Source organism: Nesoenas mayeri (genome assembly GCF_963082525.1).
Source record: "Nesoenas mayeri genome assembly, chromosome: 8".
NCBI classification, from domain to species: Eukaryota; Metazoa; Chordata; class Aves; order Columbiformes; family Columbidae; genus Nesoenas; species Nesoenas mayeri.
Window position 1 is genome coordinate 24,365,106 of NC_137554.1, and position 15,358 is coordinate 24,380,463.

The window sequence follows — 15,358 nt, forward strand, 5'->3', positions numbered from 1 at the left end:
TGTTGTCTTGCTGTTTATTACACTTCTCATTAAAGTTTTTAAATATAAGACTCATGAAATTGTATTTTGAAGAAATTGGTAGTATGTTTAGTACTACTTTATTAGTTATTGAAAGAACCACTTGGGTGACAAGGCAGGAATGAATGCTGACCTAAGAGATCTAAAACAATCCAGATGATGCTGTAAATACAGATACAAACAGACCAGGTTATACACTCTACGGGAACATTGCACCGGACAATTTAAGGCAGATGTTAATGGGGCAGGGTTTAAAATAATGGTGAATATCGTAGTGTTCAGTTTTAAAATTCTCTAGGCAAGATTCTCCATCAGTATAAACTGATATTTCTCTCTTGTAAATGGAGCAGTGCACATTTGCAAAGGGAGAAATTTCACCCTTCTTTTTCCTGAGTGACATCAGAATTTTGATTCTAACTTGAATTATCATTTTTGGCTAAAAATTGCTGAGGAGTCCAAAAGCATTTAAAAGCTAAAGCCATTGAATCCATTTAATGCGCCTTTGGCACCTCTCTCTCTCTCAGTCCCTTTTGAACATTCTGGTCCTCATTTTAATCAGTCTCTTTTTATTAAGTCCTTTGGCTCATTTACTTGTACGTGCATTTGCTTTATTTTATTTGGAACATTTCTTTTGTAGTGTCTTGAAAAAAAAAAAAAGAAGGAGTTGTGACATTTCTTTTGGATAGCTTCTTAAGTATCTGGCAGTCACCTCTGATGCGATGTTGATGGGTATGGATAGATTAGCTCTGTTTTCCCGATGATCTGTCAGATGTCGAGTTCTGAGGAAGCTGGTTGTGTGTGTTGGTGATGCATATGCAGGAGTTTGATAAGTGGATAGAGGGGGAGCTTTCATTTTTTTTTCTTCTGTAAGATCGCTGTTTATTAAGCTGGATTTAGCCTTGTGAAGCAAGGTGCTCGCTGGCAGGTAGTTAATCAGTGATCACGGCAACTCAGGATGCGACCAGGGAAGCAAATATCCATTTAGAACGTAGAAACTAAAGAGCACTTCATTAGGATGAGTGAATTTCCATCTGTGTTGTATTTTGTGTATACTGGAGCAACTAATACAGTAAACTGATGGATGGCAGTTAGCGTGATCATATCTCAGTTGATGACAAATAAAGTTTGCTCAGCACTAAGTGGAACAGACTTACTCCGATTGACAGTAGTCTAGCCATCAAAATTTCAAGAAGCTCAAAATTATGAATTCCCCAGAAAAGAAACAGCATTTCTGTTGATACCGATTTTGGTGAAATTGCTAGAATAATTTGCACAGAAGGATGACAATTCCTTGAAAAATTCTTCCCATGTACGAGTTTTTTCTTCCACAGCCAACTTGTTTTTCTGCATCATCTATTTGTTCTGCATGTTGTTGAGTTCATGGTTGACCTGGTAATATCTGAGCTTCCGTGATTCCTTTTCATAGTGTCCCTTGAGAATGAAGGTCCAAACCATATTTCATTCATAGCTTTTGTTACAAAATCTCCATCAAGAGTCTAGTGGCAGAAAGCTACTGGGAATGTGGGGGTAATTATCCAAAAGTCGTCTTTGGAGATCAATATTAGCTGCTCTACCAATGTGGCTAATGTGAGGTGGAGTTATTGTTTAAGATGCATGCAGTCACAATAATATCAGTAATTAATCAGGTGAAATTGGGTGGGGATATAGATACAGATATAGAGATAGATTTGAAGAGAATGGGAATTGTTCTCTTGCACTGCTGTGACTTTCTTTACTCCATCAAAGTTAATCCTAATTTCAGTGTCTGTCAGTAATGTGCATAGGTGGATGGAAAATAGGTTCGTAGATATTTATTTGTTCTGGGAAGGATTCGTGCATTCAGTTCTCACGCATCATTTTCTGATCCATTTAAATATATATCAGCCTCATACATGCACATTTGAAGATCTTTAGCTGTACTCAAGGAAGACTCTTATGTCATGCGTTTCTAGTACTGACAAACACAAAGGAGGTAGAGGAATTAAAACCATCACAATGCTCCAGTGCCCCTTAGAAGATGAGGAACATGAAGTATTCCTGGGCATTCACTGATTAAACTTGGGCTGGAGGTTTGCGAAGTGCAGAGTTTTGGAAAGTCTTACTGCGGGACTTCACCATCCGTGCAATGGCTCCAGTAACCAGAGTTTCTCAAGGACAAGGATCCCATTGACGCTTGCATTGTGCATTGAGCAGAAGGGTGTGATGCATGATGTGGAATGAACAAAATAACTCGTGTGTTTAGGGAAATGCCAAATTAATGAAAATTCAGAAAGCTCTAATGTTGAAAAGGCACACAAATTCTTTGATAGAAATATAATGCTGCTAACAGTTTCAAGATTATTGTTGTCTGAATTTTCTGCTTATTGTGTACTGCAATTAAAATTCTTTTCAACTGAAAAACCAATGTCAAATTAATATTTCCTTTTGGAAAAAAATACGAAAGTACACATCTTGTTCCATTTAGCACCATCATGGTCTTTGATCTGGTTCCCTCTGTCCAGGGAAAAAAATGGATTCATGTTAATGGGAGCAGGCTAAGACCATATATGTTTGGCTTACATATACAGTCACATGAACACAAGTACAGTAAGTTAAAATAACACACCCACTCAGACTTCCATCTGTGTTTTATGCCACAAATCCCTCTATTTTCTTTTTTATTTAGCAATTAACTTCTCCATTTATTCTGTAGCTGAAAGCTGCCATAAGATGAAAATAGACTAAGTTTGATTTTCTCCTCTCACACTCTAAATAACATTCAGAGGAGACTCAGACCTGAATTACGGAATCTACATTTCCTAAAAGTGCCAGGTGTGACCGTGATTTAGACACCGGTCCCATACACAGAGTAGTACGAAAGGCTTTAAAACTGCACCTGGGTTACCCAGCCGTCGTGTTCTGGCTGTTCTTGTTTATCCCTCGCTCGGAGCAGATGGATGGGAAGAGGCAGGGAACGGGGAGGTTCCTTGGCTCCTTTCCTGATTCACCGGCCAGCGCAGCTGAGACAGGCTGGGAATATTGTAATTTGTTGCTGCCCTGCACCACAGAGGAGACAGAGGAGAGTCAGGACTTGGGGGTGTCCTCATGGGCTGGCACTGCCTTTTCGGTGGGGCCATGGGAGGTCCTAAAACCTTCTCCTCAGTGCAGTGGTCCCCAATATTCCTTAGCTCTCGGGAGCGATGCTGAGGAAAGCCGTGTGAGCAGCAGCATCCTCCCTGGGCTCTGCCCGGGGTAGCTGCAGTTTTAACTTTTTAATTTCCTGCATCTCTGAACAACGCAGGAGGGGAAGCTGCAGCCTGGGGACCACTAAATGTGTTAAAACTCACTAGGTATGGAACAGAAGACCTCTAAAACTAGCCAAGAGTCTCCAACGTGGGTGCCAAAAATTAAAAAACACTTTATTCCATATTTAGTCATTTGTCTTAGTTGTTTCATCAGGGTCATAAATATACACCATGCCATCTCATAGGTGGCCTGATGTTCATAGGCACTGGGCACCTACGATGCTAACTCAAGTGCTGAGACTGCTTAGCTAAGACTGAGACTTGTAGTATCAGATTTGCATTTTTCTGGGTGATTAAACCTGAGTTCCCTCGCTCTTAACTCCCAAAAGGAGCTTTGATAGAATGACCAGCATTGTAACATATGGCTTAGCAAGGGGGGAAAAAAGAAAATGAGTATTAGAAATGGATGGACTAAAGAATACGCAGGATATATCAGGCACATTAACCAAACATATGGTGCTAAATGAGATATTTTTTTAAAATTGCAAAAAAATTGACATTCCTGGCAGTCTCAAGGATAATGTGACATGGCTGTGTTAAATTTAGAAGAATGGGACATATTTTGGCTTGTTCTTGAAAACCTTTTTCTTGCATGCCGACTGTATTTCTTCTTTTATTAACCCATTCAAAGAATGTTTGAATTTTGCTACTAGAGCACCATGCTAGCGCAACATAAAACGTGAATGATGCTAATTGCTTTGCACTGCCTAACTTTCTGTCATACCCTCCCCTCTTAAAGGACAAAACATGCTTTGGAAATGAGCTGGCAAGCTCATCTTATTCTTTCTCTTGGTCAATATTAAGTGATGTAATTAAGCTCCTGTTTGCATATTCTTCTGAACTAGGAGGCAGCCATTTTTTTCTTGAGATCTGATGGATGCGATCGCTCAAAATAAAATGTGTCATTACAAACCACAAACAAAATAAAAACATGGCAGAGTTGGACCGTTCCAAACTAATACATTTCAGAATACTCTGAAATCAATCAATCAAACAAACAAACAAATAAATAAATAAAGTAGTGATAATAATGACAATCAGAACAATGGTGACAAACAAATATATAGCAAAAGTGGGAACTGATTATCAATGCTTCGATTTGTCTTTCTACTCAATTTTCCACCATAGCGTTAACCTTAAAATCTCTATTTTCACATGAAAACCTTATAACATCCCTGCTCAGATGAAGGTGACACTGCACGACATTGCCACGGTCCAAGGTCACTCATCAGCTTTGCTGTAGCTCCTCAGGTTCCAGTGTTGGGACAGCATCACATGAACTTGCTACAGCTTTAAATCCCTACTTAATTCCACTGTTCTCTCTGCCCTTTCCCCCTACCATGGTTTAGATGAGTCGAGCAGGTTTTTTAGCACAAGAGCTTCTTCACTTTCTCAGAAGCTTTATAGTCTTTCCCATAACCCTGATTGAGGGTATGGGGAACAGCAGGGAGCTCATGAGCCAGCTGAGCCATACGGTGCATAGACTTGGAGATATCACTCCTTCCATGACCTCTGTGGCTTGCCCAGGACACAGGTCCTCCTGTCCCCTCCTGGATCTCTGCTTGTTGACCCTGTGTCTCCATATCAGAGTGCTGCTCAACTGTACAGTTAGAGCAGCTCAAAAGCATATTTTACTGCAATAATATCTATGCATAAACAGCCACTACTTCTGGCCATGATGTGTTGCACTTAGAGGGATGGAACCTGCTAGGTTAAAACCTTCCTGGGGTGGCAAACCTTCCACGGCCCAGCACGGAGCAGCTGTACCCACGGCCATGCTGCCAGCAGCAAGCTCCTCTACCCCTCCCCAAGCACTAATGTTGTCACCTACCCTTGGTGTTTCCATCTCCAGTTCCTCCATCATAAGGAAGTCTGGATCAACAACACCATTACTTGTTTTGAGTGTCCTAGTCCAGAATATGGACACTCAGAGCAGTGAGTGACATCCCAACATGTGATTTGAGCAGACATTCAGCAGGCTGCATTGAAATATTTCATTGAAATACCTTAGTTCAGTCTTTCTTACCTCCAAACCAAACCAATTCCCTTTGCTTTTGTCCCTACTCCAAAGTCTTTAAGACCAATACGAAAAAACCCCAGTCCAGTATTTTTCTCGCACAATAGTCTGTCAGTTCTAAACTTTTATTTTTAAAATATTATGTCTGCAACCATTCTTGCTATGAGGAAAAAGCCACCACAGCAGCAAAACCTCCTAGCAAACAGTTTCAGGACAGAAAGCTGCAAGTACAGCACTGAAACTCTAACCATTCCCTTACTTTATTTAACTTTCTGAAATATAAACTACAAAACCTCACTGAAACTATTAAGACCCCAGCAGCGCAGCATATAAAGTACAAGAAGGCTCCTGCATATTGCAATCAACATCCCAGGGACTATAAAACTAGTATTATTAAATATAAAGTTAATAATATCATCCAGAGATAATATTATCCAGGCCTCTTTCTTTACTTTTTAACAATTAAATTCTATAAACTTTAGAGCTGGAAATAAGGTTGAGTGACTTTGCTAGTGGAAGTTCAGCTTCCACATTACCTGATATTTTGCTTTTGCACCTGAAACCTCAACTAATCTGCATCTTTGTTTTGCTATATCCCTATGGATATGCAAAATGTCTGATGTACTGTATATACTGAAAATTATGTGTTTTCAGAGTACGTGCAGATAATCAGAATACTCACATGCCTCTAGAACTATAAAAATAAAGAGAATAATACAGACACACATACATATTCTTCATCTATATGCTGTAATATTCTTTTATCCAAGCATAAGGCATATGCAGAAGAGGCTTGGATTTTAAGAGCCTATTGCAATATATTCATTCTGCTAATTTCTTTGGTGCCACGGGCATGATATAATATCAACAGGAGTTATTCTTACAGGGTGTAACAAACCGGTCATATTAGCATTACAGCATTTCTGCCTGTCCACGGGGGAGGTTTCACCCAGTGGCAACTTAACTCTGATTTCCATTGGAAGCCTTTGATATAGTTCAAGGGCATAATAACAATGCTGAAATAATTCCAGTGTGGCTTCTAATATCAAGATACAAATACCATTCACCCTTTAAAAAAAATTTGAAAGCAAAAGGGAACCACATAAATATATTACTTTCAAATACCTTTGAAGTCAAGAGAGTAAGGAGAAGTGGAGTTTGAACTTAGAAAACTTCATTCTCTAGTTGTGCCTTGAGTCGTGCAGCACATTTAAAAGATCCATTTGCAATAATCTACTAAACCAGTGAGTGAAAGACAGAACTCATAAAAAGCCTGTAAAAATCCAAATGCTCCAGCTATTACAGATTTCTAAAAATAAAACAGAGTAGGTTTCAGTAGCAATAATAAGCTGCATCTTATCCATATTTCAGATTTAAAAGAAAAATATGGCTGCCTTTTAGTACTCATTGCTCAGAGCGAACCATGGCCGCTTCTACCTCAAAAAAAAGACCACAAATAAAAGTGAGCTTTCGGCTTGCTGTTGTATTCCGTTTCATTTGTCCTTTAAGTTTATGTAGCTGCTTCTGCACCCACTTTCACAATGCATAGGCTGTCGTTCCATGACCTAGCATTATTAAATTGCACTTATCAATCATTCTTGCCAGGAATGCCATCGCCAACTACATTAAAGAAGTCAGAGAAGTCTGGTTTCAGCAGTCCCTCGCCTTCGCAGACCTCCTCCCTTGGAACGGCTTTCACACAGCACCATCGACCTGTCATTACAGGACCCAGAGGTGAGGCCTAACCCAAGAGCCCCCAGGCAGGTTCAGCATCAGCCACAGCACCCAGTGTCCATCCCAGCACCTTTCCACAGAAAGTCACCTCCACATGTCACCCACCCAGGGAGAGGCTGTGCTTCAGGAGCTTGAGAACCCGGAGGTTTTAGTTGTCAAGACCTGTGTTTGGTTTTACTAGGCTGGGCTGTTTGGTTAAACTGATGACCATTCAACAGGGCCTGAGATGGAGATGCTGGCTTCTGGGCACTTGGGGTTTTATTCAAAGAGGGTGGGGAAAGGGACAGAATGCGTTACAGACAGTGTCTTCTGCTTGTGTCCATTCATGACATAGATTCAGTGGAACTGCTGGAGATCAGGGCCCATCAGTCATTCTGAACCATGCCAGTCTTCCAGCACTACGGCTTTGTTTCTGCCAGTCATTTCGTGCTGGTGTTGTTGGTATCAGTGTGCTGAAGAACCGCCGTATTCGGGGATTCCTTTGAAGTTGGTTCAAGCAATGCTTTGGCTGGTTTTCTTCACAATACTCTTCTGACTGACTTTCCAAGTAAAAGAGATGTCCTCTGGGTCTAGATGTGCTTATACATTTTTGTTAGAAAGATGCATTTGCATTTAGCCGAGAAAAGTAAATGCAATACTCAGCTCACATTTGAAAAGGAACTCACTTGGGCATAGTAATACACACAAATGAATGAATCTTCTTACAAACCACTTCGGAAGATATAAAAATAGGAGTGAATGGTTGTGACATGTTTCTTTCTGCTATGAAATTTTGTCTCATTTAGAGAAGATTATTAAGGAATTGGTCGAATGGTGAAGCATAAAAAGGGATATTAGCAATTCATCCTAGAAATTATTTTGAAATGTCTCTTTGGCATTAGTGTGGTTTTACTGAGGGCAGCATAAACCAGGAGGCGCCTCTTTGTCTGCACGGTGCAGGTGATGCGGCGTGAAGTGGTGGAATTGCTCTTAAGTTGAGTTGAGGTCAGAACTGCACTTCTTGGCTATTTGTGCTTTGTTAAATCTACTCTTTGTAGTTGGATTTGTTGTGGTTAATCACATAGAAATTATATCTTACCCTTAGACACACACCTAGATCCTCAAAAGATATTTAGGCTTCTAAGTTCTGGACAGATTTCCCTTGAAATTTGGATCTGAGCTATCTGGCAAATAAATCTTCTTTTAAAAGCCTTGATAATTGGTGATATAAGTATGAATAATATGAATGTTCCATTAACATTATATTCAGTTCACATCAGCTGAGTGAATTTCTGTCTTTTAGAACTTCAGCATTTTAGATTTGAGTTGTTGATTGATCAGTTAATATGCCTTTCTGTATTTAGCTATGTTTTACCTCACACTTATTTATTAAGGTCATTGAATGGCTTTGTCTGTCTGCATTTAGACCATTTGTGTTTCAGATTTTTGTGTGGCAGAGAGAGGAAATGTATCGCTGGTGAGGTTTTGTGTAAGTCTCATCTAGAGTCTCTTTTAACAAGACTTTTTCTGTGCACCAGCGGATATCCATTGGCGATGTGAGAAGAACATTCAAAGACAGACAGAATTTGAAAGAGCAAATATAATTATTACAGTCCCCAAATCTTGTTTGTTTGGAAGGAGATGTCTTTACTAACTCTATAAAGAAGTAACACAGTTTCTTACCGTTGTGGTTCCCAACAGATAAAGCAAAAACTGTTCTTCTGCAACATCATTTAGAAGCATCTTCTATTTTATGCTTCTTCACAAGCTAAGTCTTACAGACTTTCAGGAACAATCCCTCTGAATCCATCCATGGATTGTTTAAGTGTCATCATCCTGGAAAAATCTTGTTCCAGACTTTGTTGGTTTTGGACATTTCTCTTCAGTATTCTTCTTCCACAGCACACTGGTGGTGTTCATTTCTCTTCTACAACAAAGGGTTAGCAAAGGGTAATATACTGAGATGGATTATTTTCTGTAAATCCAGCTTTGTTCTTTATCCCATTCCCTACAGTGTACTTTAGGACAGTAAGCAGAAGATAAAAGGTTTTCAGGTATCAAAAGTTGCAACGTAAGTAGTAGAATGCAATCAAATAAGAGACTGTAATCTTTGAGCAGTGCATCTCCACCGTTAGTTACTGAAGTTGTACCTTTCTGCGGAAATCACAGGTATAATATAGCACACACAGGTTGCATTCTCTTTGGATACACATGCATAATGTAAATGGTCAGTGGCAGATTATTCTGAGTGGTCTTCAGAAAAGTAAGAGCAGGATTTAATCTTCAGTCGGTAGAGATATTTCAGAGAAAGGAAAGCAATGAGTAAGTAGGTCGCCATCAGAGTAAGCTCCTCAGCCAACTGAATTATTACAAGAAGGTTCAGTCTTCTTCTGATGTTCATATTTGCAAGTTTATCACTTGGATGTGTGTATGAGATGCGTTTGTAAAGCACGATCAAAATAGACAGCAGAGAAGAAGCTGTAGACTATTCATGGCAGGTGTTGTCATTGACAACCAGTGATTTATAACTTCTCAGGAATATTCCCAAATCTTTCAAGCACTTCCAAGTATTCCTTAGAACACAGGGCATGTCTTAGGCCGGTGTATCCCAGGATGCTGAGTGCCCTACCCAGTGATCTCCACAATTAGTCGTTTTGGAAACAACACTTGCTTGGAGAAGGAGCAGATCCTTAAGAGGATTTCTTTGCTAGAAGGTGCTCCATACAATGAACCAGCTGGAAAACCTCTGTTGCCGTGCAGTTGTCTGTGCTGTGTTGTGGAAGGCTGGGCACTGGTTTTCTATCTGCGTTGGTGCTGCTGCCAGTACCCAACCCAGCTGGGCAGTAGCCAGCGGAGAGAATCTGAGCTGGCTGACCAAAGGACCAGATGTGCAGTGAGTGCTGGCACAGGGATGCCAATGCTTCAGTGACTCCTCAGTAGTTCCAACAGATGGTGGTAAGATCCAACTTTCTTTGGTGATAAGCTAGCAAAGTGATTCATGGAGCCTCACTTGATGATGGCAGTTTTTTGGGCATGACTCTATGAATGCACCATATGTCTTCTCTGGACCAGTGCGGTGAGGATTCAGTGTCTGGCAGATGGTAAATTGATCACCTATAGGGTGGCTTTAGCATCACTATCAGTTTTAGGATTTATTTCAAAGCGTTGAAAATTCAAGCAGTTAGATCTTTGTCTCCTACGCATCATACTTTTGTTACCTGCAAGTTAGATTATTTGGTGGTCACTGTGGCTCACCAGATTACGCCAGTATTGCAAAGCCACCATGGATTGCTGGCATCTTACAAAGATTCCCAGACATCAGCCCACTTGAACTCTTTACCAGACGATGAGTGACAGCAGTATTTAAATAAGAGGTTTTAGGTTTCTGTGAATTGCTACTTACACTCTAGTGACTTTATATCTGGAGCTGGCTGAAACATTAAATTGACCACGATCTTGTAAACCTGGGATATAGAGCAGGCTGTGCTGTAGAGCATTCAACTGTTTCCACAGAATACGACAGCAAGCCAAAAAGCAAGGAAGAAAAGGCAAGGCAAGAAAAAAAATATGAATGAGATGGTATGTTAGGAAGATAAATGAAGGAGAAACACAATTACAAGAAACAAGAAATACTGCACAAAGGGAAGAACCCAAGGAAGTGGATGTGTGAACAGAAAGCAAAGAAGGGTTGAAAGTCAACTAGTGGAGCGGTTCCCACTATATTCATTTCTCCATAGGAAGCATTGCCAGTGAGATTTTCATCAAGACAAGGCCTACCAGGGAAACTATGCAGGATAGTATAATACTCTCTGTTTGTGCCAAAGTGGCAAAAACTCAGTCACGTATCTGGGAAGACGTTGTGCCCATCTCTGTCAAAATGCTCCCCAGAGTCACCAAAATATCAGTGCTTGTTAGGTGTCCTGTCTGCCTGCTCCAAGCAAATCAAAGCGGTAATTCCTGCTAACTCGCTCCAGAGCTACACAGTGTAAAGGACATTTTGTAATATCCTAATTGTACAACTATCCATGGCTGCTCCTTGATGCTGTCAGACTGATGTAACTTTCTACTTCCCTCTGAATTTTTACAAAAGCAACGTGGTGCAAGTTCGTTCCGATACAAACGCCTCAGATCAGGGGATCATAATGTAAGAAGGCCAAAAGAGGAGAGAGGCACCCCACATGAGTAAGAAAGTTAAGTAGAAACCATAAATCGTATTAACGCTGCCCAAGAGAAGAGCTAACCCAGCACCAGCACAAAGCCGTGCTCCAGTTGGCAGTGTCAGGGTAGCTCACTGGCTAGGTGAAGGTTGTTTTGTGTGTGTGGCTTTTTTTTCACTCACTTCAAAATAATACGAAGCTGAAGGAACAACAGTTTCCTAACAGATGGCCTCAAGGTCAGGGTTAATAATTACTCGATACCCTACCCGAACTGCCATCTCCTCCCGTCCCAGGCAGGGGTGGGCAGAGGGGAAGGCTTGCAAATGGTTAAAGCTTCAGCTAAACAAAAGTCAGGAACCGTGTAATTAAAACTCTACCTTTGTTGTATTGTAAAGAGTTAGCCTGTGACATAGGAAATATTTAAAGGAGCGCGCTGTTCAGCTAATTTGTGTGTGAGTGAACTGCTTAGACAGTCCTATCCTAAATTAACTCTAAGACCACCCACTGAGATTGCCTCATAAAGGGCCGTGATTGCTCAGCTTCGTTTTGTATAACCGTTCAATAATTACTAGATAAATGCATAACTAAAAGCTCTATTACACTAATAATTTGTACTGAGATAGATGTGTGGGACACCATGCTGGGTTAATTTGTCATCCCTGCAGCAAACTTCTAAAGAGGGCTCTTTTGCGGAGGAATTGTGTTAATATGTTGCTCCAGTGAGGACATGTTAGAGCAACAAGATGACTTGGTCGCTTAATCTCCTAAAGAGGCAAAATGCCTGGAGGGTAAGTGCCAGAAAGAAGAATGGGGGGTGATTAACACAGTGGACCCAGATTTAAACTCATCTTGACAAAAGGAGCTGATCTAACTGAGCAAAAGACTGAAAAAAGGGGAGTGTTAAAAATACTAATAGGATTTCGTGCATCCCGAAAAAATAATATAAAAATAAAGTGCTGCAGGAGCAAAGTATTTTACCCATGTTTTTACTGATTCTGTGTTCAGTTTCTTTGCTCTCTCTGATGTATTCATGAAGTTAAACTATGTGCTTTAAACAGTGCAGTGAACTATAATATTTTTATCTCTGCTTTATGCTAAATTCTTCCAGCTTCAGACACACACAAAAAGCACATTATTGCTTTAAATATGGAACCCATGTTTAAGCATCAGAGCTCTGGATTTTCAACCTCCTCTATTGACAGAACCATAAATCATGTTAAAGTTAAGTGAATTACTGTAGCGTGGAACTATAGCTTTAACAATGTTTATGTAGTATCAGCTTACCATCTACAGAATGAAAGGGGAAAAAAACACTGATATTAGAAATGGGAATGTGGAGTCCTATTAACTTAACAGCAATATATCACTCCAAAGTCACAGATTCCATTACCATGCCCTTTTTAGTATCAAAGCAGAATTATATCATCACACACATAAAGGTTGTGGTTTTTAAGAGAATTTACATTTCTATTGTAAACTTATCAACTGCATTTCATTATAAGAAAGACATGATATATTCTCCTAGCAGTAGTTTTTATCTCATGTATGGGAGTAGACTGTGTATTAAAAACAATACTAATATGCAAAAGTTGCCAGCATTTGATGTGAAGTAGGAATTCTACAAATAGGTTAAATTAGGTTTTTCTGACCTCTGGCTATGGTCTTGGAAGGGAGGAGTGCCTTCTGTAGGTATGATTTTTATTTCTCTGCCCATGTAATCGGTTCTATAGTATTCTGATCTCCCAAAGGCAGTGGAGCTTTGACATGTTTTAAAACAATCTGCTCAAAATAGCTAACTTAACTGGCCCCCTGCCTGTACTAGAATCTAGAACCAGCACTAAGTTCATATCTACAGGTTTCCAAAAGCAGCCCGTAATACTCACAGTCCAGAGTAAAGCAATCATCCCTGTGCCCAAACACAGCTTTAAGTGTATCTTCCTTTTACTAGGAGCTCCGTGGGCAAAATGTTCTGCCTTGCACTTGCTACTGCAAAATGTCATACAGAAAGAGTATTTCTGAACTAAGGAACCAGGTGCTTTAGACCACTGTGGTATAAAGCTGATAACCAGCCCTGGCCTTGGAGATACCATGGCTCTGTTTTTTCTGCAGTGCTCAGCCAACCACCTGCACTGGACTTCTGGAGTTCAAAGATGGATATTTGACAATTCAATCCTTCTTTTTGATGTCCGTGGGCAGGAACAGATCCTCCATTCATCAGATTTAGGGTATTTGTATATCTTGCACTGGTCAGCTGTTTATATTACGTTTTGAATGTTTCATGCTGAGAGGGTAAGGCCTGTTTTTATTCTTCCACCCTGTGATTTCCCAGCCTTGTCACCGCAAATCAGAACACAAGACAGGACCAGTTTGAATTTAGCTCATCCATGGACCTGACAGACATGTTACTAAACAGGCCCTTTGCACCATTATGGGACTTAAAAAGTTTTCCACTGATCCCAATTCCCTTCAAAGGGCTGATCCTAGGAGTGGTCAGTCCTACCCTCAGCAGCTCAATATTGAAGTGGAGGCAAGTCCTTGCTAACCTGAATGGGCGATTGCTCAACATGTGTCATCCTGGGATCTGTTCCTAATGGGCAGTAAGAAAAATGGGGACTTTCAGAAACCTTTGAGAGAGTTACGGGGACGCAGCTCCCATTGAAATTCAAAAGCAGTTAATGAATTCTCTCAGGACCTCCACACATCCCAGCCCAAGTTTCTTAATTATTTTTTTTTTTCTTGTTTGGGTAACTGCTTTCATCACAAAAAAAATCTTTGGGCTTAAAGCTATTGTTTTAGCCTCCCATTCTTTACCTCTTGTATTGCATTATACACAGAAGTGTAAGTTCCTTTCAACAAATTTGGATTATTGCCAGATCTCCTTATTAAAAAGTCACTCTTCATATTTCCGATAAACACAGCTGTTTCATGGTGTTTGAAAGCATTTCACATCAGCCAGCATGGTGGCTTAGCCAATTAGTACTCTAATATGGTCAATTTTCAGAATAAGTACCTTTGGGGTACAAAGGGTGGGATACATCTTGCATAATTTGAACTGGCACTTGCTTCACTTAAATACCAGGAGAAAGCTTACAGCACGCAGGGAGTTAAAGCAAGTTAGGAGCCTGAAGTGGAAATATCTAGCAGAACAAACTGTTCTATAACATTTCCAGGGAAATGACTTTTAAAAAAATACTTTCTCAGTTGTAATGAAGCCAATTATAATGGCCTCAAAAACAAGCTGATAAAAATGGTCATGTTTCATTATGAATCTAATGTTACTATTTCTAGGAAGATTGATCAATGTTTAATGAGCTATTAGTAAACTTAATTATCACTTTATAGAGGAGGTATCTGAGCATCATGCCCTAGTAAAGCCGATCCACTGTTGGTGTGATGGGTTATCCCATGTCTTTGTGAAGGAATGATGGGTTTGATTCCCCAGCCCAGGAGTACAGAGATAGGAGAGGCTTTTCCTGAGCGGGAGAAGAGCAACACTCAATGACCCTTTCAAAGACTTCAAACGACTTTATGAAGAAAGAAATTTCATCCAGTCATCTGGACTTGAAGGGGTTGGCAAGGCTTTCTGGAAGAGGGGCTGGAAGGTGGATGGATCAATATGTCTGCCCCATATGGTGGGCTGTGTTGGTGGAGAAATGTGTTTGCAGGTGTGATCCTGAAGTCCCTTTACCGTGTCAGTGAGCACTCCCTGGGAGGATGGATCCCACGCATCTTTACTAGGACTGATACTTTGTTCCAGGAGAAGGGGCAGAGAAATATCTGAAGAAAACGATAACCTGTTTCAGATTAACTGATTCTTTATTATCTGATAATCCGGTTGAGTAGAATTCACAATTCTGGCTCTTCTTCATTTGCCTTAGATTTGCGAAGTGCAAACCTAATCAATGAATGCAGCTCATTTTATTAGTTAGCTTGTTTTTAGTGGCCACTACAAATCAAAGAAGAGAAAAGACAAGATTGGCCTGCGTGATCAGATGTTGAAATTCAGCGTGCTGAAAAATCCTCTTGCTTCTGTGCCGCACAACACCATGAACTCATAAAACACTAAAAAATCCAGTGCAGCACGCAGCAGCTGCACTGCATAATTACTTGGCCCAATAGAAGTAGTTTTAAAATACTGGTATATCTGTTGCAGGCCACCATACATTATC

The 15,358-nt window shown here is 40.3% G+C and overlaps 1 protein-coding gene across 5 annotated transcripts in view; it reads left to right on the forward strand.

The window, feature by feature from the left end:
- The window catches only part of NFIA (nuclear factor I A), a 245,510-nt gene that overhangs the window by 189,698 nt on the left and 40,454 nt on the right, over nucleotides 1-15,358 (forward strand). For 3 of the 5 annotated variants that reach the window (XM_080348447.1, XM_080348449.1, XM_080348448.1), the window contains exon 7: nucleotides 6,925-7,053. The exons of the other annotated variants lie outside the window; for them this stretch is intronic. In XM_080348447.1, coding sequence (XP_080204573.1) covers nucleotides 6,925-7,053 — 129 coding nt within the window. The remainder of the gene's footprint in view (nucleotides 1-6,924; nucleotides 7,054-15,358) is intronic. 5 annotated transcript variants of the gene reach the window in all.